At 43.5% G+C, this 24,856-nt stretch overlaps 1 protein-coding gene across 19 annotated transcripts in view; it reads right to left on the bottom strand.

The window, feature by feature from the left end:
- SYNE1 (spectrin repeat containing nuclear envelope protein 1) overlaps window positions 1–24,856 on the bottom strand; it is a 463,289-nt gene that overhangs the window by 115,201 nt on the left and 323,232 nt on the right. For 14 of the 19 annotated variants that reach the window (XM_084774487.1, XM_084774503.1, XM_084774484.1 and 11 more), the window contains 8 exons: window positions 23,204–23,377; window positions 22,484–22,675; window positions 15,661–15,795; window positions 14,589–14,698; window positions 10,528–10,684; window positions 7,155–7,286; window positions 6,561–6,716; window positions 5,599–5,808 (listed from right to left, as the gene is read on the bottom strand). In XM_084774487.1, coding sequence (XP_084630613.1) covers window positions 5,599–5,808; window positions 6,561–6,716; window positions 7,155–7,286; window positions 10,528–10,684; window positions 14,589–14,698; window positions 15,661–15,795; window positions 22,484–22,675; window positions 23,204–23,377 — 1,266 coding nt within the window. The remainder of the gene's footprint in view (window positions 1–5,598; window positions 5,809–6,560; window positions 6,717–7,154; window positions 7,287–10,527; window positions 10,685–14,588; window positions 14,699–15,660; window positions 15,796–22,483; window positions 22,676–23,203; window positions 23,378–24,856) is intronic. The other 5 variants (XM_084774489.1, XM_084774485.1, XM_084774502.1 and 2 more) reach the window with 1 other exon arrangement.

The raw sequence follows: 24,856 nt of genomic DNA on the forward strand, positions 1-24,856 counted from the left end.
GCAACAGGAAGCAATGAAAGCTGAGCGTGGGTGTTGGAAAACAACTTCAGTCCTCTGAAGAGTAGCAAGTGTTCTTAACTGCTGAGCCATCTCTCCAGCTTGTATTTTTGGCTTTTTAAGAAGTATGGAAATTAATGCTGTTTATGTACACCAAAGATACAGGAAATGACTTTACAAAAAATTCTCAGCCGAGTCTTCGGTTCATAAACATCATTCCTCCAATTGTCCAACATGTATTTATATTGAGTGAGACATAAACAAAGGAAAGAGAGGGCCACCCAAATTCTTACTCATTTCAAAGGGCACCGTGTACTGGAACAATAATTTAATTATAAAAATGCTGATATGTTCCCAGCAACATATGCTAATAAGGTCTTTTCCTTTTCTTTCCTTTATATCTTTAGTTTTGTTTTTGTTGCTCCTCTTGCTTTGTGGCACTCAGGCTTGAGCCCAGAGCCTCTCACATGTTAGGGGTATGATCTCCCACTGAGGTACCACATCAGCTCTCCCTGTTTCAATTTTCTTTACAGACTCAGTCTTGCTAAGTTGCCCAGGCTGCTCTCAATTTGTAATCCTTCCACCTCAGACTGGAGAGAACTAAGACCGAAGGCATGAGCCACCAGGCCTGGTTCTATCTCTCATGAATAACAAACAGGGATGTAAGACTGCGTGTTCATCACAGGCTGAAGTTTAGCTCACGGCATTCTCCTCAGTGAGGAACTGGTCATAGACCAGGAGAGCGCATTCCCCAATAAAGAATATGAAAATTTAGTTTCCTCCAAGGGAGTCTCACTGGGGAAACAAACTACTCTTAAGGGTAGGCTGCACGCCCAGCAGCAGATGGCCAACAGAAACTGAGCGCAACAACATCTATGAAGTGGAGGTTCCTTGTATCATAATGTTGTACCTGAGATTTTTCAAAAGTTACCTTGTATATGTATATATGTATATTTCCTTTCTCTTTTTACCCTATAGAGCCTTTGTAGGATTCCTAACTATGCAAATAAGTGTGTCTGTTTCTTGTGTCTTCTCTTGTGCTTTTTTTCTTTCTGTTTGTTCTGTCCAATCCTGATATGTTAGTTTTTGTTTTATGTCTTATACTATGTCATATATTATATGATATATATGCCCATATTATATACATATATATATGTGTCCCATTATATATATTCCCATAGAAGCCTGTTTGTTTTCTGACAAGAGACAGAAAGGAGGTAGACCTGGATGCAAGATGAGGTGGGAGGAGCTGAGGGAAGTAAAGGAAGGGAAAATGGGAAATAAGGATATATTATGTGAGGAAAAAAACCTATTTTTGATAAAAGTAAATAGAATGTTGATTTACTCTTGAATAAAATTTGTTTAAATTGGGGGGAAAGGGATGTACGCAGGGGCTGGAGAGATGGCTTAGAAGTTAAGAGCATTTGCTTGCTGCTCTTGCAGAGGACCCAAGTTTGATTCCTAGGAGGCACGAAGTCTCTCACAACTGTCTCTGACACTAGTTACAAGGACTCCAGTGGCCTCTTTTGGCCTCTTAGGGCACTACACATGAATGTTTCATATATACTTACACAGATATACACATGCATGCAGGTAAAACACTCATACAAATAAATCGAAAATGTTCTTAAAAATGAACATATGCAGACATCATAACGCCAGGCCCATAGCTCTCCACACACACCTACAGTTGCCAGTTCACTTCATCTGAGGGATAGATGAGTAGAAATAACCTAACACAGCGTACGGATGCCATGTGTACGTTCCCTTTATACCCTCTTTGTCTTTTTAAGAGGCTACGTCCCCTGCATTCTATTAAGGATACCAGAAAAACAGTTCTTATGTCTACAAGCCTTGGCAACTATTAGGAGAGACTAGGGAAGAAAACAGTACTGTGGTTCATGTGAAAAATCACTGGGCGAAAATTGCTGGATGGTGGTAACGGTTTTATGCTTGCTATTTTCTTAAGAATAAAAAAAAACAAGAAAGAATAAAATCCAAAGAATTCAACAAGTTAATATTATTATTGTTGTTGTTGTACTTGTGATAGAGCAAAGGAATCAGTATATAATAAATATAGCAAGTATTACAATTTATTTTATCAATCAGGAACTAAAGTGAGGGTGCGAATCACTTGAAAAACAAACTCATAGGGATTTCAAAGCCTTAAAATCCATAATGCTGACTCATCATTATAAAAGAATCCCTTAGTTTCTCACTTAAAAGTCACTTAAAAATATTTGGTAGTTTTGAAAACACTGAAATGTATTTGGGGTTAAATGTATGGGTAAAACCAGAATAGTAACAGATAATTTTATTGCGAGTCTACGCACATAATACTCAAAACGACATACAGAGCATCTGGACATCTTTTCAGGCAGTCTTGTTGCGGGGAGGGATTCTAGAGCAATGCTGACAAGTGTGGCAAAAGGTAGTTTTTACAGATGATGCGGGAAGCAAAGGCATGCCATGCCAGGGGCTAAGAAGTACCAAGAGCACAACAGATGCTCTGTGCAAGCAAAGGAAGATGGTCTGTGACTGTGAATTGATCGTTTATTATGCTAACACTGAGGTTCTTTCTCTCAGTTAAACTGGATCGTGAACATTTGAATTGTCACTTTCTGCTCATAAGCTGGCCACCAACAAGCAGAAACTTCTTGGCCAATGAAAAACAGAGGACACGATTTAAAGAGAATTTTGTGATTACGTGTTATTTCTGTGATCCTCTACAACAAACCAAACTCCAAAGAAGTCATGCTTAGTTCACAGTTTACTGTCACTGGTTATAATTACCAAATTCAAAGCTGCCATAAGCATTAACTTGGTAGAAGCAAGTAGATAAAAGCAAGTATGCCTTGGAGGGGTTCACAACTGGACAGCTAAGCAAGCCTCTTGTGTGGCTTACAGACTAAAATGCTGTAATAATCTGGCATTCTTCTTTATGGAAGACAAATTTTAAGAGTAATGAAAATTAATTTTTCATGTTATAATGGGTCTTCTCACTTTGCAGACATGGTTAGTATATATTCATGCAAAACTGACTAACGCACAGATAATCGACCTGCTATTCTGACTCCAGGTGAACTTCTCTCTCCTTTCGCTGTAACATCAACCTAACAAGCAGAGGTGTGAATCCCACCATGGCCATTGCCCTGTGTCATAGAGTTGCACACTCACATGCCTACCATGACCCTTTGCATGCAGAGCTTAATGCTGCCTATATCTCAACCACAGCATTTTCGGACAAACAGTCTGCTTTATTGGTCAGCGGCACTGCTGTCTATCTGCTCCCTGCTCTGTCAAGGCCTCCAGATGTGCAAGCCTTGAGTTTCTTAGCAGGCATCCCTTCTCTCGTTCCCCACATGCACGCCATGGCTTTCACAATGTATGTTGAGTCGGTCTGCTAGTCTTGTCTCTCCTGCCCACCACTCCAATATCACGTAATGAAGAAGTGCTCTCACTCCTAAATTCCATCCCGCCTCTTGAGTGCTGAATAAGCCTAAAGACGTAACGTACATTTTCCACTGACTTTACATCCTTTTTTTTTTTTTTGATGCTACTCAATAGCAAAATTGATAATTATAAAATTTGTTGAGCGTGGTTTACGAATTATGGTCTACTGATAACTTACTGAAGCCTTACAGCATGGTGAGCCAGTGGCTATGGGGAGGATTTAATAGTTGAGGGCACTAAGGCTCAAACTAATGAAGCAACTAAAGATTATACAGCAGCAAGTGACAAAGCTGGAACTGGAAGCTTGGCATGGAGGCGCATGCCTGTTGGGATGAGAGAGCCTGGGCTACACAGTGACTCAAAGTGCACCCTGTAGGATCGGCTGTAAAACTAAGGAGAGAAAATAAAGCCAACAAAACAACCTTGAACACGTGGTTTTGGCTTTACAGACCTTAAGTCTTAATTTTCATTCGGTTTGAACAACATTTACTTAGTGGAGATATCACAGAGATTTAAAAATGATTCATATGAAAACTTGGGGACTGAAATAAAATAAATTAAATACCTTAATAAATATATGCACTTATTATGTTATTTATTTATAGTATGTTTGCATGTCACAGTACATGTGTCAAGGTCAGAGGACAACATGTGGGAGCCAGTTCTGTCCTCCCAGCAAGTAGGTATAGGGCCTCAAATTCAGGTCTTCAGAACTGGTAGCACCTCACCCACTGAGCCACCTTACCATCCTTCATCATATATTTTTAAGACAGCAGATTACTTGAAAATGTTAATAATATGTCTCTTTATATGAATATATAGAAAATTCCATGTTTCTTGGTAAGTACAACATTTAATACTTCATAGTCCCTTTTTTAATGAATCAAAAATTACATCAAATTCTCTCATGGTTGCTGAAAATAGCTTCCGTTGAAACTTACATATCTCGAAAAGGATCCTATTTATTAGGCATGAAAGACATCAACAGTAAAAGTTTATCAGTGACTTTTCCATTTCTTCCCAGTGGCTCAAGACAGAAAAGGTTTCATAAGCACAAAATTACATATCTGGCCCTGGGATTCTAATGTGGCAGTAAAAGGCAATAAATCTGAAGACTTAGGATTGGAAAGTAATGTGATAGTTTCCAGTGTAATTCTGAGAGAGGGAGAAGAAATAGGACCAGAAGCCATTTCAAAAACTCTGAGTAGTGAAGTCTGGGGTGTTTTCTATATTCCAGCACCTCCCGCGTGTTCTTTGGTAACGAGAACTAATCTGTATTATTGCCAACTGGAAATTACGATAAACCATCATTTTGCTTTTATTGGTCAAGTTTAAACTTTTAGACAACTCTTAGTCTGACTGGTTTTCTCAGCCTTCCAAGTCCTAAAGCATGAGACTTGATTTCTAACTCCTTAGTTCAGTCCACCTGGTTTTCTGCAACACCCCAGCTCTTTGTTATCCATTAAAAGATGCTTATAAGATGGGCTGAGAGATAGCTCAGACGCTAAAGTGCTTGTAGAGACCCGAGTTGGCTCCTCAGAGCCCATGTAAAAAGCTAGCTGCAGCAATGCACTCTTGTAACTCCAGCCCCTGGGAGGCGGGGGTTAGACCCCTGGGGTTCACTGGGCAGCCTCCTACCCTAAGAACTGTGGGACTCGGGGTCCCATGAGAGACCTTGCTCCAAACGGCATGTGGATGGGCCAGAAAGGTGGTTCAGTGGGCAAAGGCGCTTCACTCCCAAGCGCGATGATCTTCGGTTCTTGCCAAGGCATCACACGGTAAAAGGAGAGAATGACCTCTCACTGAGTTGTCCTCTGGCCTCAACCTTCATGCCAGGGCCCATGTACGCTTCCTGCCCACCCCACCCCACCCCCGTATACGTACATTAAATAAAAATGTAATAAAAGTTGAAAGAAATATAAGGTGGATGACTCCTGAGGAATGGCCCCCCCAAGGTTGGCCCCTGTCCTCCACACTCATGCACACACTTTATATATGTACCCACACGTGAGCGTGCATTCACACATACACACCCTCAGACACCCCACTACAAGCATGCAGCACAGAATGAGTGTTTCTAACATACTCTATTGATGATCACCGCTCTTCCTTGAACATGGCAGAAACCCTTTGTGTTCTCTCAATTACCTGGAAATTGAGGATTTGCTGGAGTCTTTCCTTCATCTGATGGCATCGCTGATTCACCACTGAATCCAGCAAGGATAGTCTGCCCAAAAGACAACCCAGAGTGTCTTCGATGACATCCCGGTTGTCACCGTCCTCTGGGAATGCTTGGGAAAACCAGCTCTTCTTCCTGTCCATCTCTTCAGACACTTCCTTAATGTCTTTGGCAAGAGCCTAGAGTCGACGAAAGCAAAGTCTCACCTCCTGGCACAGACTTCTGTAAAGGAATCACCCTCCCCTAGTGAGCTGAGGAAACCTTCCACTCAACAATAACTACACTGACACCAGTCGAGACTCTTCAGGGAACGTCTACAGACCACAGGCAGATTGTTCTAGCAGTGACTTTTCTCGAGGACTTTATATCATTTGATAAGAATATGCATGCACCAAAATTAAGTTTTAAAAAGCACTGCTTAGGGATTCGCTCCTTGAAGCTTGTATTTCATACAGAGAGGGTTTGAGATGCACAGGAACCAGACTTCTCCATCTCTCCTGCTCTTGTACGCATATTAAAAAGGGTGAATATGTAAATTGTATGTACTTTGAGAGCTTTTTATATTTATAAACTTCTGTTCCACAGCCTCTTTCTTTCTTTCTTTCTTTCTTTTTTTTTTTTTTTTTTTTTTTTTTTTTTTTTTAGTTTTTGAGACAGGGTTGCTCTTTGTAGCACTGGCTGTCCTGGACTGGCTTTGTAGACCGGGCTATCCTCGAACTCACAGAGATCTGCCTGCCTCTGCCTCCCAAGTGCTGAGATTACAGGACTGTGCCACCATGCCTGGCATCACAGCATATTTCTTAAAAACACACCATAGTGTTTTATTAAAGCTGTCTTGTTCTTGATAGCCTTTATATATGAAGTTAATTGTCTATTATCAACATTGTAATTGCTTTTACATTTCCATGCAGTCAGAAATTGTCAACCTTACCTCCTGGTTGAAGAGACAAGCTTCCGTTTCTTCTGGCAGAAGGGCTGTGGCCACAAATAAGCGCTCTTCAACGTCATCTAACCAGGTGGAAGTGGCTGAGACTCCATCATACAACTTCTGCTCCAGGTGAATATTCTGTCTATTTGCTCCTCCATCCTGGAACACACACACACACACACACACACACACACACACACACACACACACACACCAGATAAAAGAACCACTTTTGATCCCGGTGTAAAGGCACACACATGGAACCCCAGCCCTTGGGAAGTGAGGACAGGAAAAACGAGGTGTTTGAAGTTATCCTCAGCTATGGAGCTCATTTGAGGACAGCTTTGGCTACAAGAAATGCTGCCTGTACCCCGCCATTCCCGATGCATCTCTCAGTAAAAAGTAATTCATTACACTGTTTTGAAGAACCCCAGAGAAATCCCAAGCAAAGTGAAATCAGCACCTTGAGGCCCTGGAATGCATCACTAGCGCTGGGCCTCAATAGTCCTAGGCAGAGACGGGACGACTTTGCAGAGAACAAATGTCCCAATCCCAGAGAGACGAGACCAGGACAAGTGCACGATGATACAGGCATACCTGTGATGACACCTCCTTGAAGGCCTGGTTCAGCCCATCCAGCAAGGATGTCACTGAAGATTTATCTTGAGTCTGCGCTTCCCCTCTGTACGGTGGCACACCTGACAGGAGTCTGTTCGGACTGCTGTAGAGCTGCAGGCAAACAGGGGCAGCTTACTTAAGAGTAAGAGAGCCATGGAGTCTTCCAGGTTAGAAGTGCACACAAAGTGGGTATTGGAAGCCTCATCCAGAGAAATATGAATTTAATAACATACCATGTCACTGTCAGATCCAGAAACAACCATGATTTTTAATGATGGAATAGAAAAAAAATGGTGGAAATGTCTGAACATTTACCAGGGCTACCCATGAAATGTCTTCCCAGCCTTATCTCTACCTTTAGAGAAATAAATCATGCTAACCCTCTGGTCTCTTCTCCTTAGTATTCTCCTCTTCTCCTTTAACTGCTATCAGGCTTCCCCTGTGAGGACCATTGCCAGGACAAGCATTCAAATGCTTTGGGGATGTCTCGGATCAAACTCAGTCCTGTGACTTTTCAAAACCAGTTCATTCTCACTTGTCTGAGCTGGCTGCCCATCATCCTGTGAGCAAGCCAGGCCACTCCATCTTATGTGTCACCCAGCCTGTCTTTATCTCTTTGGTTGTCACAACCTGAAATTTTGTGTCTGTGATGGTGGCTTCCTGCTGTCGTTTCATCCTGCTTGCCTTTGGACACATGTGTGTAGAGTGGAGCCTCACATGGCTACTTATTTCCCTGGGAATGTGTGAGATAGTTCCTGGGTTGGGTTACAGGTTTGCAGAAGGTGGACCCAAATTAACCTCCCTCCCCCCCCAAAAAAAAGCTTCTGCCTAGAGGCACAAAATACAACTAAAGAGATGAAAAAAACGAGCACCTGAGAGAATGAGTCCACTCGCTCTTTGAGCTACTTAATTTTAGGTCCCCCAAAATGTATCAGACTATTTACTTGAGAGAAATAAATATATCCAATGTATAAAGTTTCCAGTCAGTGGGTGAGAAAGAGGAGACTTTGGAACACACAGATCTGTATCTCAGATCATCAGACCCTGAGACTTGCATCTCCCTTCTCCCAGTCTACATGTCTAGGAGGCGAACGTAAAGCCTCTCCCATCTAAGTGTTGCTAAGTGTTGCTAGGCATGCTACGATCTAAATAACAGAGGCCTGCTAACTTATCTCCCCATTGCCTCTGAGCAGCAGGGACTCTGGACTTGTCTATTTTCTATTTACTTTTCATGCCAGAGGAAAACCAGTGGTTCCCCAAAAGGGAATTGCCCTGATGCAAAACAGGCTGCCAAAAAGGACAGTTGAGGCTTTCCGTTGGTAAGCTGAAGGGCCGAGAAGGTCAGGAACATGAACCCAAACTTGGACAACAGCCCGGGTGTCACAGAAGAATGATGGTGGAAAGGGACACAATGGCTCTAGTGAGCTCAGCATGGAAAATGCTGCACAACACTGACAGGAAATGTTCCCAACGGTGAGCTAAGTCTTTGGTCCCAGGGTGCTGTGGCCTGAGTGCACATAAGTAGACCAGTAGGCTCAGGCCTCCAGCTAAGGGATGGAAAATAAGTAGGAATAAAATAAGCATGTGACACAATATGCTTATTTGACATAGAAGAATCAGGAAAGAAGGCAGCTCTAATTCAGGGCTGTAGCTCCAGCTACATCTAAAAGAACTGGGAAAATCCTGTGGCATGACAGGAGGTCTACCTCAGTCTAGCTCTGGATGTGAGAAACATTTGACCGTGTGTGTGTGTGTGTGTGTGTGTGTGTGTGTGTGTGTGTGTGTGTGTGTAAGGAAGGGCTAATGGCTAATTCAGACAAAGATATGTCTGTGAAAAGAGACACAGAATACTAGTCTCAGGGTAGATATGATTCTGGCACAAAGATATCCACGGATGTGGTGTTTTCGGCCACAGCTAATGACAATCCCTGCATACTCGCTGGCCAGCGACGTGGAAAGGAGAGGCAAAGGTACGGTCGGCCAGGAGGTTTTGGAAAGCAGGATATAAATGCGTGGCACTGAAGGAAGAAATGCAATCATCTCCGGATGAACTGCCACCATTGGACAGTCTCCTTTCAGTTAGTTCCGCCCTGTTGCATCCATCCACTTTACAGTGCCCGCCCTGACGGCTCTGTTCAACTATCATCCACTCCTGTGCAGCCAGCTCCTCTATCTTACAGAGTCCTGGGCAGAGTGATGAAAACAGGAGATTTTTTTCAGAACCAAAAGTAAAGATCCTAGGGCTTACCCCACTGGAAAAAAAAATTGCTATCCTAGAGTGATCTGGGTGGACATTGCTAACTCAGAACAGAGGCCTGGCACTGTGTCCCAATGCCCCTCTGAGCCACACAGATGCTGGCGGCCTCACAGGTAAGCCTGGGTTCCTGGCTTACTCATTACCCCTTTCAACTCTCAAGTTCCTCTGACCTCCCGCATGGGTCCCAGCCTTTGCAAAGACTGAACCAATAGTTATTGCTTCTCTGGAACTTTCTGTTGCCTATTGAGTTCCCCTGGATTTTGTGTGGTGGAAGCAAGCCCAGTATCACACAATATCCATCCCAGGAACCAGCCTTACAGATGGGCCAGTAACTGCCTGACTTGACCGGCAGCTTCCCTTGTTTTCAAGACCCTCTAGTGTTCCAATATGTTTCTCATTAAAACCTTCTGAGAGGACTCAACACTGGAAGGAACGGTGGAAAGTGGGGTAGCCTAGTGGTTTAGTTTCAGACTTGTGGAAACCCTCTTGATATGTATACACTTGGTTTGCAACCATGATTTTCAATGTTGAAAATTAAATTGAACCTTAATGACTCATGCTAATGAAAAATCAGACATTGATCATCTCTGAGAAAAAAAATACTATATAGAAATCAGAGAGATTTTCACATTCAGGCTGGGCATGATGGTGCACGCCTTTAATCCCAGCACTGGTGAGGCAGAGGCAGGTAGATCACTGTGAGTTCAAGGTCAGTCAGCCTGGTCTATAAAAGTGAGTCCAAGATAGCCAGGAGTGAAGGAAATGTGAAACATGCCTTGGTAAGAAAAATATAAAATGAGTAACTTGTTTTACATCTATTTCAGAATTATAATGAAAATAAGATTGTTAGACAGTTTTACCCCCTTAGTATAAGCTGTTTACCTCTTATTCTAGTTAATATATAAAAGCTATACTTAAGCAGAGCATGAGGCGGGATCATGCTTGTGATTCCAATCCTGGAGAGGCAGAGGTAGAAAGGTCAGGAGTTCAAGTCCACCCTCAGCTAGATAGCACATTCCAGGGCAGACTGGGTCATGGGAGACCCTGTTTCACAAACCCAAAGGGGAACAAAGAAATGAACAAAATGTCTGATACCACTTGCTCTCGTTCCTGTTCCAGAACATTCTGTAGCAGTTTCTGCTTGGTACTAAATTCTTGATGTAGGCTTTCCCATTTCATTCTCATCTGGTCTTCAGCAAATGATTTTGCCTCTTCCATTCCCAACTCCTGGGATAACACATCAGGTTTTTCACTATTAAAAGAATAAATAATCTAAGTTTACAATGTATACAAAAAGAACAAAGAAAAAAGAAAGAAGAGAAGGAGGGAGGGAGGGAGGGAGAGAGGGAGGGAGGGAGGGAGGGAGAGAGGGAGGGAAGGAGGGAGGGAGGGAGGGAAGGAGGGAGGGAGGGAGGGAGGGAGGGAGGGAGGGAGGGAAGAACAATGAGACAGATAACCTACTTGATATTAATAGGCCTGGCCTCAAATATTAGAACAAGATTGTCTTAGTCATTGCCTTACACCTTCAAAAATATAAATTTAAATAGAAATGTTAAGACTATAACCATATTCTTCTTCATAGAGTTTATCACGAAAACATGAATATTAAAAAACACATTGAAAGCCAGATGGTGGTGGCACACGCCTTTAATCCCAGCACTTGGGAGGCAGAGGCAGGTGGATCTCTGTGAGTTCGAGGCCAGCCTGGTCTACAAAGTGAGTCTAGGATACAGAGAAACCCTGTCTCAAAAAACAAAAACAAAAACAAAACAAAACAATCTAAAAACAAAAAAACAACAAACAAACAAACAAACAAAGCCCCACATTGAAAATGTCTAAGTATGAAATGAAATAACTGCAACCTTCAGAATCAGGAATTACAATATGACCAGAGAGCTTTGACAAATAGCCTATGAATTGGTTCAAAATCTGGAAAACGTTAGTCTAGCAAGAGCTTCTGCTGTGAGCCCACAGGTCATTCGGGACACACTGTGAAGGGACAGAAATAAAGTGACAGGAGGAAGTTGTGCCAGGTAAAGAAGAGTAGGACCCTTGACCTGAGGCTGAGAAGGTGTCAGCGGTAGAGAGTTTGCCCTGGCATGCAGGATGCCCTGGGCTCTGTCCCCAGCACATAGAAAGCAGGAAGGGGAAGCAGAATGCATGCCCGTGACAACAGTTAGCACGGGGACACCAGGTAACTTGTGCCACATGTTTCTGAGCCTCAGTTTTGTCACCATATGAACATGACATCTATGTCATGCAGTTATGAAAACTAAATGGAGCGTGTATGATGCACACAGCTCTGCGACAAACCACTACCATTCAGTCAGGGGAGGTTAATAATCTATGCGCTAACATAGACTGACGTTAAAAAGTAATGTTTAAAAAAATGTCTCAAACGAGACAAATGCAGATGGCCAAGTCACTATGAATGTAACATGTATAGAATTCATTATTCTCATGATTGTCACATGGTTCTCCCTGCTGTATGTAGTTTATCTTATACATGTGTAATAAAAAAAAGAAAAGAAAATATTTCTTTTAAAATTCCAAGACCCATATTTGACCATGTCTCCTGGATGGGGAGACCTGGTGGCACTCAGAGGAAGGATAGCAGGCTACCAAGAAGAGACTTGATACCCTATGAGCATATACAGGGGGAGGAGGTCCCCCTCAGTCACAGTCATAGGGGAGGGGAGTAGGGGGAAAATGGGAGGGAGGGAAGAATGGGAGGATACCAGGGATGGGATAACAATTGAGATGTAATATGAATAAATGGACAAAATACATTTTTTTAAAAAATGTGTCCAGTTGTATAGATTTCAAATGAAAAAGAAAGGAGTTTGAAGCTTCCTATGAAAGTTAATTTCTTTGTTGTGTTTTCTTCTGTGCTGGCTACAGTGTACTTGTCTTCATCCATTACGTCTGCATGAGCATTCAGTATCAAACCTGGGGGGGGTGGGTAGTAACCGGCTGTGTTCCTATATTTCACCGTTGACACATACAAAAATAACAGCAAATTAGTTTTAAATTAGAATGTGGTCTTTCCATTTCTCATGGGAAAGTATTCGTCCATGTCAATGAATTCCCAGTTGGTTTTCCTTGGTAGCCTTAGAAGGACGCTGTAGCCTAGAGTCTTGACAAGAGGATGTGAACTGGACTCAGTCACACTGAAGGGCTGTTTTCCTAAGGAACTTATATAACCATTGAAGAATTTGCGAGTGGTGTTTCCTAAGTGACTCTTCACAGAAAGCTAGCTTTTTACATGAGCTTAATATTTGAAAGAGCAACTTGTAGATGTTTATCTGTCATCTGGGTTCTAGCCAATGCTGAATGCCAAGGAGAGGTGGGGGAAAACGGCAACAGTTTTCAAACCACAAGAAAGTTGCACAAGATTCCCACAGCTCTTTTGTGGAACCCACTGTCTGCCAAGGAGGCAGTACTAACCGTCTTCTTTGTAAAAAGAGACTTAAGAGACAGAAGAAGACGATGAGGGGTGTGTGGACCCCTCGGAGGACTGAGGAGCAGGCAGAGAGGGGGAACGCACTGCTCTGCTGGAGGAGGAGCACCCCCCCCTTGTTTAGGGCTTCACTGCTCATGTATCTTAAAGACTTTGTTTACTAATCTTTCTAAACATAATGGACAGTAGCGATTGTTTTACTTCTTTTGTGATTTAGCACAGATTTCACAATTTTAGGGTGACAGAAATGTGAAAACTATGAATCTCATAATATCTGTATATACTAACACTCAGAAACGTGCCAGTGCTGACTGCACTGCAAAGATGCTTAGTGCCCGCATTTGCTATTTCCAGACTTATATTATTTTTCTGACCCGCATGAAAACGATAATTTCATTTAATTCACATTTTCCCTTAGTTGCCATGTGTATGAATTCTGATAACACGATATAATATTGTTAAGATTATAGGTGCAAACAATTTTTTCTTGATGCTAGTACGTACTCCTGCCTTTTCAATTATTTGGCATTATAAATAACATTTTTATAACATCTTTCTAACATACATTCTCCTTTTTATATTATTTCTGCTGAAAACAATGTTTAGATTTGGGAAACAGAGCCAAAGGTGTTTGACAAGAAACACAAGCAAATTGCAAGCCAAGGCTACACACAGACACACAGATTTTACTGAAACCTTTAAAAAAAAAAAGTGCTTCAGAGCTGAGTGGTGGTGGCGGCGACTGTGCACACCTTTAATCCCAGCACTTGGGAGGCAGAGGCAAGTGGATCTCCTCCGTCAAGCAAATCTCTGTGAGTTGGAGGCCAACCTGGTGTACAAGGTGAGTTCTAGGGAAGCCACAATTACTGTCTGAAAAAACAAGAGCAAAGCTGGGCATGGTGGCGCATGCCTTTAATTCCAGCAGTCAGGGATGTAGAGGATCTCTGTGAGTTTGAGGTCAGCCTGGTCTACAAAGTGAGTCCAGGACAGCCAGGACTATACAGAGAAACCCTGTCTCAAAAAAATAAAATAAAATGTCAAAATGTTTTGTAATGGTGCTGCTATTATTCTAACTCTATAGATAAGCAAGTCAGGTCCCCAAGGTGAGTGGTTCAAAATACAGGTATGTTCCAGTGACTAGAGTGCCTTTACTTTTGCAATTTTCAAATAAAAGCCTCCTGTTTAGAGGTTTCCCTTCCCCTGTCTTCTCTTCTAATATTTTGTCTTTCTGTATGGAAGACTTTCAAAGTGTCCACTCCAAACTAGTCCCCAGGCTCAAGAACTTTACATGTAGAAATTATAGGAAGAGATCTATTAAGAAGTAGCATCACTTAGCTTGCACATCCATCCTTTTTTTTTTTTTTTTTTTTTTATAGAGTTCTTGAGAGGAAAATGTTTTGTGGTTACACATAATCACCAGTTGGAAATATCACAGGATTGACTGGATAATGCATTTCCCATTTGACTGAGAAAATGGGTGTCCTGGGGGCTACATGTGCATCCCGGAAGGTAGTCGCTACTGCTAGCCAATTTCTATCCACACAACAAAACGCTTGGCAGGGAAGGAGCTTTTCATATCCCTAAGGGAAAGGGTGTGAGCACCTCGGGTGGACGACTGGGAACTGTGGGGCGAGGTGGTCAGTTTTTGAGATGCCAGGGAAGCACAAGAAGAGAAGGCTGCAGTTTCAGAACATACCCAAGGCCTCCGGAGCCTTCTGTGGAGGAACGCTGGGTTAGAATCTCCTCTCCGCGGCTAGCCACAGAGCAGAGGAGGCTCTTCTGCTCAGCCAGCTCCTGTTCGAACTCCTGCACAAACGCAAACACAGTTGTTACTTCAGAGAACTGTTGCTGTCGCTGCTCTCTATCTACAGAACATCACGGGGGTGCGGGGGGGGGGGCTCGAATAACTAAATCTCGGCACAGAGTAAAAGACATGATTTACGTAAATTCTCTTATTTTCATTAACTATCTGGGAAAAGCAACCAGAATAGAAAAGTTTTGCTGGACAATGGTGCCCCCATGTGGTAAAACACATTCCTTCCTCTCAAAGTCAATGCTGTTTTCGGCTAGCCAGAACAGACTCTTCTGAGGCGTCTACTACACATTTCATTTCTTTGAAAAATATATTTACATATTTCAGAGCTTTGCCCATCTCAGAGGTTTTCCTAAGACTTTTGTTGTACAGTAAAATAGATGCAAACAGATCAAATAAGAAAGCAACTTGCCCTGAGGAGGCAAGTTATAGCTGAACCATACAGTGGAACATGAAACATATTAGCTTTATAATGATTAGCCATTCCACCATCCAATCAGTTATGAGGAGGCATGCCAAAAAATGCTAGTTATGTCTTGCTTCATTCAGAAATAAGGTAAGGGGCTGGAGAGATGGCTCAGAGATTAAGAGCACTGGCTGCTTTTCCAGAGTCCTGAGTTCAATTCCCAGCAACCACATGGTGGCTCACGACCATCTGTGACGGGATTGATGCCCTCTTCTGGCCTGCAGATGTACATGCAGGCAGAGCACTCCTGCATTAAAAAAAATACATAAACAGAAATGAGGTAAATTCCATCAGTGAAGAACTAAGTCAGTGCTGGGGATGTGTCTGCAATGGTGCACTTGCCTGGCCTGGGTTTCATTCCCAGCACTGAAAACAAACCATAACCAAAACCATGTCAACAAAAACTGTGGCCATAGACACCCGGCTCCCTGCCTCAAGTTCTTCTCGTGGCAGGCTGCCATCTAGAGGAGGGGAGGGGGAATGCTTTACTTTTTGCTGCTGGAGGCTACTCTGCCTCTGGTGAGTCCGGGTGGTGCGGGCTTGAGCCAGCCATTCCTGTACTCCAGGGCTCTGAGTGGCTGTGAGGTCAGCATCATTCTCCTCTTTCTCTTGTGTGGTTCCCTGCTTTGAATAAAATAAAGCAGGAATCAAGGGCCATAGTAGCCATACTGCAGACAGGAAAACCTCACCCCCGTGGAGAGAAGTCTCTTTTGGTATGGCCAGTATAATGACTTCAAACTGCCAGCATTTGGACATTACATCACTTTTTTTTTTTAAAGATGGTAACACAAGATGCATCTAAGTTGTGACATTTTCAGAATCAAGAAGAATAAAGAGACGATTATGCCCATAAGGATTTGTAGGGAACACATCTTTTCCCAAAGTAGTCATCAAATATTATCCTAATTTTTTTTCCACAAAATTAGGAAGCTCAACCCTTTTATGAACTTCTTAACACAAAGCTAAAACGTTACCGAGATGATCAGTGCATGTAAAAATTTGCTGTCCTTCCTCGAGAAGCTTCACCCTGATGCTGTGTCTGTCTGAGTCACAAGGTTATCTGTCCACAACGGACACAAGAGCAAGTACTTGCTTCTCAATGAATTTTCTAGAAGGTTACCAACCAGAGTTATCAATGCCTTTGAGAGACAGTATGTCCAGATTCTAGAATTCAGGAAGAACAGGGCATGACGGCTACTCCTGACTGTCACCTTGGCTGGGTGGAGGGCACATAGGCAAACTGTGGGGCATACTCCTCCATGTGTGAGGGCTCTGACCCAGTCCATGGCTTTGATCCACCCACAGACTCAAAAATCTAAGTAGACTGTTAAGCAAGTGGTGGAGCCAGGGTAAAGCAGCCTGGTTAAGGGAAGGGATCAGTGGTGGCATTTGAAGGGCATTTTTTTTTCCTTGCCTGAATTGAAAACGCTTTGCTCTCCCATGCACTTAGGCCATGATGTCCCTGCCTTGCCACTAATGTTAACAGCAGGTCATGAGCCAAACCTCTGAAAACACAAGCAAAAATAAATGTTTCATTTCTGGAGTTGTTTCTGTCCGGCATTTAATCATGGTGCCGGGATGCTGAGTATACACAGCAAGAGCTTCCAAGATGGCTGAACATGCTCTGCTCTCCCCTCCCCCACACCCACAGCCTAGTCTCTTCAACTCCCCTTTCAAGAGCTGCAGGAAGTGGTCAACCACTGGAACACTCCCCAGAGCACTTCTAGAGGCAGGAAGCCTTTACTCTCCCCTATGCCTGACAACACTGCATTCATAAGAAGGCAGTGCTAACTTGAGTCAGTGGGTGAAAAAAATAAATTAAAAATTAAATTAGGACATAGAGTTGTAAGAGAGGGCCCTGGGGCAGCTGAGGAGGGGAATAAGAAGTGGACATGATCGAGACACATTGGACTCTGTATACATGTTTAAAAGTTTCAAGTATTAAGCAAAAATGTAAAAAGCTATAAAAAATATAAAAATGCTTATAAAATAAGCCCTACTTATGAATCGCCTAGACTTGAATTGATTTTACAACTCTTGATTTGAGAATGTCTGCTATTCACAAGTGTCTATTAATGTATGATAAACAGCCAGTGGCATGGAGGCAAAAGCAAACATATCTCTGGAGTTGAAGGCCAGCCTGTTTTGCATAGCAAGTTCCAGAATAGCCAGGGCTACATAATAGAGAAACCCTTTCCTCAGGCAGGCACCTCTCCACACCCCCAATAATAAATAGTTTCTGTTCAAAGAGGGGTTTTTTTCAGTGCCATTAAATTTAGCATAATAAACTGGTCGAGGGTGGTACACAAATTTAATCCCAGCACCCAGGCTGGTATACAGCCTGGTATACAGTTTCAGGACAGCAGGGTTACATACAGAAACCCTGCACGGGAGGAGATTATCATAATAGTGTGTTGATTAACAGTGGGCACAGTTATCCTACAAATTTAAAAAAAAAATGACCTGAGGGTTTTAAAAAGGACTTGGTGTGATGATTACAGGTGACAATCCTAAAACATGCTGCTGTCTCGTTTTATTCCATGACCACCCCGCCCACCCACTGCCTCCCTGCTGCTTTGGTAAAGTTTGGCTAGGGAAAGAAGCAGGAAAACAGTCACTTATCACCCAGACAACCTTCTTGCCTCGTTATTCTAATGGGCTGTCAAAGGTCCAAAGAGCATCATGCTTCCCACTGAGACCAACTGAGGCGCAGACCCTGTCTTTCTTCTCATCTGCATTCATATGTGAAGGGATGGGTCAGGTGGTTTTTATACAGTCCACTCGTTAAATATGTACCACGCACGGGACACTGCTCTTGGACCTCAGAGTACTATGCATGAAACAGTCAGACAAGGGCCTGGGTAGGGATGCAGATAACTTACAAACATACAAGAAAGGCTGAGTTACATAACAGGACCAGAAGAGAGGAGAAAGAGGCAAAGAAATAGAAAGGCTTGCTCGGCAAGGCTGAGAGCACTGTCAGGGGAACAGCTGCAGGGGACACGGAAAAGAGAGAAGCCTGGCCCAGACCTAGGGGAGGGTATCCCAAACTCAAGAGCAGCTATGGCCCCACTATGGCCCCATATAGAAACATAATTGAGATCAGCGTGGAAGAGGCCATCATGGCTACAGTGGTGGACAGCTGGGTCATCGTGCTATCAACTCTTGAGACCGATACTGTCCCTTGACTCCACCCAAGCAGGAAGGCAGATAGAGGCCACCATTCCAGCTCAGCCACCTCATGGGGACACCCTGCTTTTTTCTCCTGGTTCCAGCATTCTACCTCACCACTCCTGCGAAAGAGCTCTGGCTTTCTACGCTTGTGTTTGCTTCCTGCCCCATCTCATGAGTCATGGTTTTGTTTGCGTGCTAGTTTTATGTCAACTTTACACAAGCTGGAGTCATCCCAGAGGAGGGAACCTTAGTTGAGAAAATGCCTCCATAAGATAAGGCTACAGGCAAGTATGTGGTGCATTTTCTTAATTAGTGGTTGATGTGGCAGGGCCAACCCATTGTGGGTGGGGCCACCCCTGGACTGGTGGTTCTCTGAGTGATATACAACAAAACAAAACAAAACAAAGCAGGCTGGGTGAGCCATGAAGAGCAAGCCAGCAATCCAATCGGCATTCCTTCATGACCTCTGCATCAGTTCCTGTGTCCAGATTCCTGTCTGATTGAATTCCTGTTGCCCCTGATGATATGTGATTCGGGATACATAAGACAAATAAGCCTTTTCATCCCTGAGTGGCTTTGGTCACAGTGTTTGGTCACAGCAATGGTAACCCTAACTAAGACAATGGTGGAAGGACTGACAGTCTATATCTTTGTCTCTGTACCGTGGTGTCACTGACTTATGCTGAAGCAAGCCATCAAGTGTAGAAGGAATAGTCTACATCTCCACGTGAGCTCCTGTGTTCTTAGCATGTGCTTCTTTTCCCAAGTTACAGCTTCCCAGCTAGAGAAGTTGGATCAGGTGGAACAATGTGAGGGACCCTGGTCTAAAAGATACTATTTGTATCTTGCTACATGTTCAGAGTGGGTGACTCATCACACTGCATTCACTAGATGGCCCTCCTTCCTAGGAATTTCCCCTCAAAATAAGCAGTGATTTAATGGAAAGTAAGGGTTTAGGTGAGTGGGCTTCTAGCACAGGAGACTGAAGAGCACCATCTCTGCAGAAAGAGCTCTCAGAGACCCTGGCTCATTCATGACGGAGAAGAACCAGGCTAGATAGAAACCTTGTGCAACAGGAGACACAGTGCCACCTCAAGGAGCTGGCACACCAAGACTCAAGTCCCCAGTCACAGCCATCCCAGCTGACCAAACACTGGTCTTAGAATGACCTTTTCTGCCGTTTCCCTTGGGATCCAGGCTAATTCCTCTCTGCTATTTCATTCAGCTGAGGTGTGCTTCCCAGAGCCCATCCAGAAGGTCCCTTTGAGACCCCTTCACAGGCCGCAGGACCCGCTGACACTTCTAAGTGGGTTATTTATTCTTTGTGGACTGCCAGTGTGTCTTTCAAGTCACCAGAAAGGTTGTGCTTGTAAAAGATGACAGTTGGCATGTGAGGCCTCAGAGCTGTTTCTATTCAGACGGACCTTCAGGTTCTAAGAATTCATCTGTCTGACTGAGCAAGGACACAGCCTTAGACGAAATGAACAAACAAATCAAAAAACAGCATCAAAAATTGTCATTTAGGATGTATTTTTTTTTGTGTTGTTATATTTTGTTTTTTAGTAAATTTCTCTGACTCACTTAGTTTGGAAGCTTAAGACTTGGCCCTCAGAAAGCAAAATGATTAAGAATCCAGTTCAAATTTCAGTTGTTTCCCCCCGGGGTAAGGCGGTGCTGCCGGAAGGAGTGCAAGCCTGCACACTGCCTGCCTTCTGGGGTCTGACTAACAGCTCTCCCTTCTGCCTCAGGAGGAAGGAGGAAGTGAGGGCAGTTCTGTTGTTACTAGAGACTCACTGGGTGAGGCTACCTGGGATGTTCATTTTGGAAAAGTAGAACAGCCACCACTTTTTTTCCTGGAATATTCCTTGGAAGAGCAGTGAAAACCAGGAAATGATAAAGCTGAGTTGAACCATTTCTTCATACAGCAATTCATTCTTTATATAGGGTGAATCCTATGCTACTTTTATAGGTGACATTGTGTGAAAATAACCTAAGTTTCTCATGAAGACAGACACCTTGTAACTCAAGAAACATTTTTACATGTCCTTAAGTCTACATTTCTTCATGTCTTCCTGGGAGAAGTGGAAAGATTGGGTCCTCACTGATACCCATGCCAGATGTAAAAACAAACAAACAAAAAACAACATAAAATAAGTGGGGCAATGGCTATTACACTTCACACATGTACAACAGCATTGAGAAATATGGGTTAAGTGTGCAGCTCTGGGTCACAGCAAATGCTGAGATCCACAGGGCATTTGATTCTGGAGTGGGGAACCCAAGGAAGGTAGATGAAAAAAGGAAGGAACTGAAGGAAGGAAGGAAAGGGAAGGAGAAGGGGAAGGGGAAGGGAAGGGGAAGAGAAGGGGGAAAAGAAGGGAAGGGAAGGGGAAGGGGAAACGGAAGGGGAAGGGCAGAGCATGGCCTCTGTGCCCTTTCCCATTTGCCCTGGGTTATGATTGTTGCTTGACTTTCAGCTTCTATCCCAGACCAACTGCGGGTTACCATGTCACTCCTCTATTCCCAAACAGCCCAATGGCCTTTCATGTGCCTCACAGTTAGGATCAAAGTCTATAGGACACCTATGATGATGTCCCAGGCCCTTTGTTGCCATTGGAACCTAATCCCTACTGTGATAGTAAATGGAAGGACCAGATTGTGGGAGGTGACACTACTGCCATTAGCTTTGTTATAAAAGAGATACCAGAAAGCCAGCCAGCCTCTTCAGGGAGAGGACTGTGAATCATTGGGCAGATAACCCTCGCTGGACACTGAGGGCAGCTGGCATCTTAATCAGATTTCCCTGTGGGAAGGATTGTAAGCTTTGTTACAGGTGAAAGCAGTTTTGACTGGCTTTGCCCTTGGACACACCATGGATACTCCCTGAGATTAACCTTGAGATAGACTGGGTGGAGCCATCCTGGGCCTGGAATTCAGGAAGCAGACCAAGGGACTCCACCTGGACTATTGTGTTTCTAATCGACCCTCAATGGGAGAGGGAGACCACCCCTGCACATGAGAGACAGGCAGGCAGAGGGGACAGAGAGAGGAGCAGCTGGGTTAGACCAGGCTTGAGCGTAGATCAGAAAGAGGATCAGCAAACAGGCCAGACCAGTCCTGTGGAACGGATACCAGAAGGTTCACTCTTGTTTCCCTTTACCATTTTTTCCCTTTTGTGTAAGTTAGTTGGGTTGTGTAATAAAGTTTAATAGATAAGAAACAGAGCCAACATTTTCCAGATTCTAGATCAGTGTGCAGTATGTTTGTTGTTTATAAATTACTCAGTTTGGGGAAGTTTTGCTATAGCAACTAAACTGCTTAAGACATGGTTTAACTTCATCTGTTCCTCTTACTCCACTACAGCCACACTGGCATTGGACAGACAGAGTATAATCCCTTCTGGCAGTCTCCATGTTAACTTCTCCTTTGGCTGGACTGTTCACACACACACATACATACACACACACACACACACACACACACACAGAGAGAGAGAGAGAGAGAGAGAGAGAGAGAGAGAGAGAGAGAGAGAGAGAGAGAGAAGACAAATATAGTAAAATAAAATATCACAACAAATGTAAACGGGCCAAAAATGTCATTTAGGAGTGTGAGAAAAATCCTACAACCAATGAGTAGAGTAGGATGTTTTGTATAAGAAAAAAAAAATCTAAAATGTAAGGACACAGAGAAGCTGAAATCAAAAGAAAGTTGAGAGATAGGTCAGGCAAACAAGCCCAGAGAACTCCAACAATGTGAAGTAGAACTGACTATCAGGGTTACAGTGGGAGGATTCACCCACCTGGCCTGAGGGAGGATTTGAATGCAGAAACCATAAAACAGTCAAACTACAGCTAGAAAGTGGGCTGTAAGAGGAATCCATAGGAAAAGCAAGTTCATCATGACAGAACTTCATCCTCAGACCTATATGTCAATCAAAACTAACAGCCTTGCTGAAAACCCAGACCAAAAGCAGAATAGAAATGGATCAATGCGGTGAAATGTTAGTGAAAGCAAGTGTGTACATATGCGCGTTCAGCCTCCAACAATTTTTTTCTCCGCTGCCATACTCTCAGAGATGTACGTGGTTGAGTGTGTCACGAGTGCCATGTCAGCCCAGGCTGTGGGTGGCCTTGCTTACCTGCATGTTGAGCTGTCTGTCATGCAGGGCCCTCTGCAGTTCAAAGAGGCTGCCTTTGAGCACCCTGAGCTTCACTGCCAGCTGTTCCGCCTCATCTTTCGTGTGAGCCTTGCCCTCCAACAACAGGTTTTCATTGTGCACAGACAGCTGGGACAGGGCCACCACTTTCTGTTCTATTTCCACAAGCATGTTCTGGAACAGCAGAGCAAGGACAAAGTGAGCACATCGTGGCAGCCCCTGGAGACTGTTTGCAAGCATCGTCTCCAGTAGTCACCACATAAGCAGGTCTTGGTGGCCTTTTCTACTTTGAAGAAGGAGGTATATGCTTCTGGGGGAAACTCTACCTGTACTTATCTTTTCCTTTAAAAAAATTAGATACTTTATAATTAAAACTACATTGGAAAAGATATATAAAAGCCACGTTTGATATAGCCAACAAGCACAAAGACAGGACTATTGCCTGAATGTTACACCATTATTAATTTCATTATCTTCACATTAGATTAGTAATGTGAGTAAAATTATCACATGATAAACTTCCTTGTCAATTTAAAAAGGAATTTCTTTCAAAACATTGATTCTGAGGACCACACTGCCTCAGCCTCCTTAGAGATGGGATTATAGGCTTTGTGATAGCGTGATCAGCTTCTGATATGTAACCTCCCCCCAAAGGGGTCATGACCTATAGACTGAGACCACTGTTCTAGTGCATCTTCGTACCTGGCAGTCCACCAGCTGGGCATCCATGTCCATGGGCTCCTGGGGTGCACCAAGCGTAACATCCAGGGTGGCCTTCGTGTTCAGCAGCCAGTGGTCCAGCTCATCCGCCTCACAGCGGTACCTCTGCAGAGCCTGCTCCTGCCTCTGCTCCTCCAGCTGGTCACTCAGCTTCTCCTAAGAAATTAGGAAGAAGGTAACTGTTGGCATAAGTGTTGCTGTAGACTGTGTAGAGTTTTTACCCTCGTTCGCTCAAATGTTGATTTCTCTACCCCACTATCTGGTTTCGATGTGGACAAGGCTTGTAATGTATATTCTAAATGTCTCCTGTCTCAAGTTTGTGTAACCACGCCCACCACTTGATCTCTGTATTGCCAATAAAAGCCAACCAGCCAATGCTGAGCAAGAACAGAGAATAGGATAGGACATCCCAGTCCAGTGAGGGGAGGAGAGGGAGGACAGGAAGTAGGAGATGGAGCCATGAGGAGAGGATGGGGAAATATTGGGAGAAATGAACTGGACCTAGGAGGTGATTACAAAGCAAGTATAATGTGGGAAATCTGAATGGGAGGAAGCTAGGCTAGCTTGGAGGCATAGAATGGAGTAGTTTTCGGTCAGTATTGTGCTCTAGGCTAATTAAATAAATCCTGCTCTCTCTGTATGGCTATTTGGGTCAATAGCTGGTTAAGGAGTAACTGCTCCTTTATTAATAATATAAGTCATTATTATATTATTATTTATATTAATTATTCATAATTAATTATTTATTAATAATTAGTTATTAATAATCTTCCAACAGGTAAACTGGAGGGAGCAGTGAGAGCTTGAAGATTCCATACAATGGAGCAACAGTCTCAAGCCCTGGCTACCCACACAAACAGCTGGAAAACAAAACAAGTACCCAGACTCAAGCCACATCTTGGAAGACTAAATCAGGATTTGTCTCAACTTTAGTGTGTGCAGAGTCCCCTCTGCCCCTCAATGAATGGACGTGCCCTGGAGTTGAACAAGGCATCTTCGAGATGGCAACAGACATTTAACCTCCATTTCTGTGACATCCACTCATTTAGGCAGTTGACCCCGTGGGAAGCAGCGGCCGCTGGTACTTGTGTTAGTGTAAGGCGGAAACCCAAGGTTTTATGCTCACTTTCAAGTTTTCCCAATTCTTGCAAATAACTCATGCGGAAACAACCAAGCCAAACTTATTCTGAAACCCCACACACATTTTTTTTTCTAGAGTAGAGATAACATGATAGAATTAAAAAGTTAACTTTAAGCCAGGCCCGGTGGCACATGCCTATAATCCCAGCACTCTGGGAGACAGAGGCAGATGGATCTCTGTGAGTTCAAGGCCAGCCTGGTCTACGTTACCAGGGCAGTCAGTGCAGTCACACAGAGAAAACCTGACATGGAAAAAAAAGTTAACTTCAAGTACTTCAAATAAATCATTTTAAAAACTATACAATTAGTAGCTATCATTATTATTTTTAAATGTATTTACTTTATGTATAAAAGTACTTTGCCTACACATTTATCTGTGCACTGTGTGTGGGCAGCGCTTACAGAGGCCAGAAGAGACTCCCTGAAACTGGTTGTGAGCCACTGTGTGTGTGCTGGGAACTGAACCCGGGGCGTCTGCAAGCATAGTCACACTCT

The sequence above is a fragment of the Acomys minous genome, assembly GCF_964271855.1.
Source record: "Acomys minous genome assembly, chromosome: 3".
Lineage (NCBI taxonomy): Eukaryota > Metazoa > Chordata > Mammalia > Rodentia > Muridae > Acomys > Acomys minous.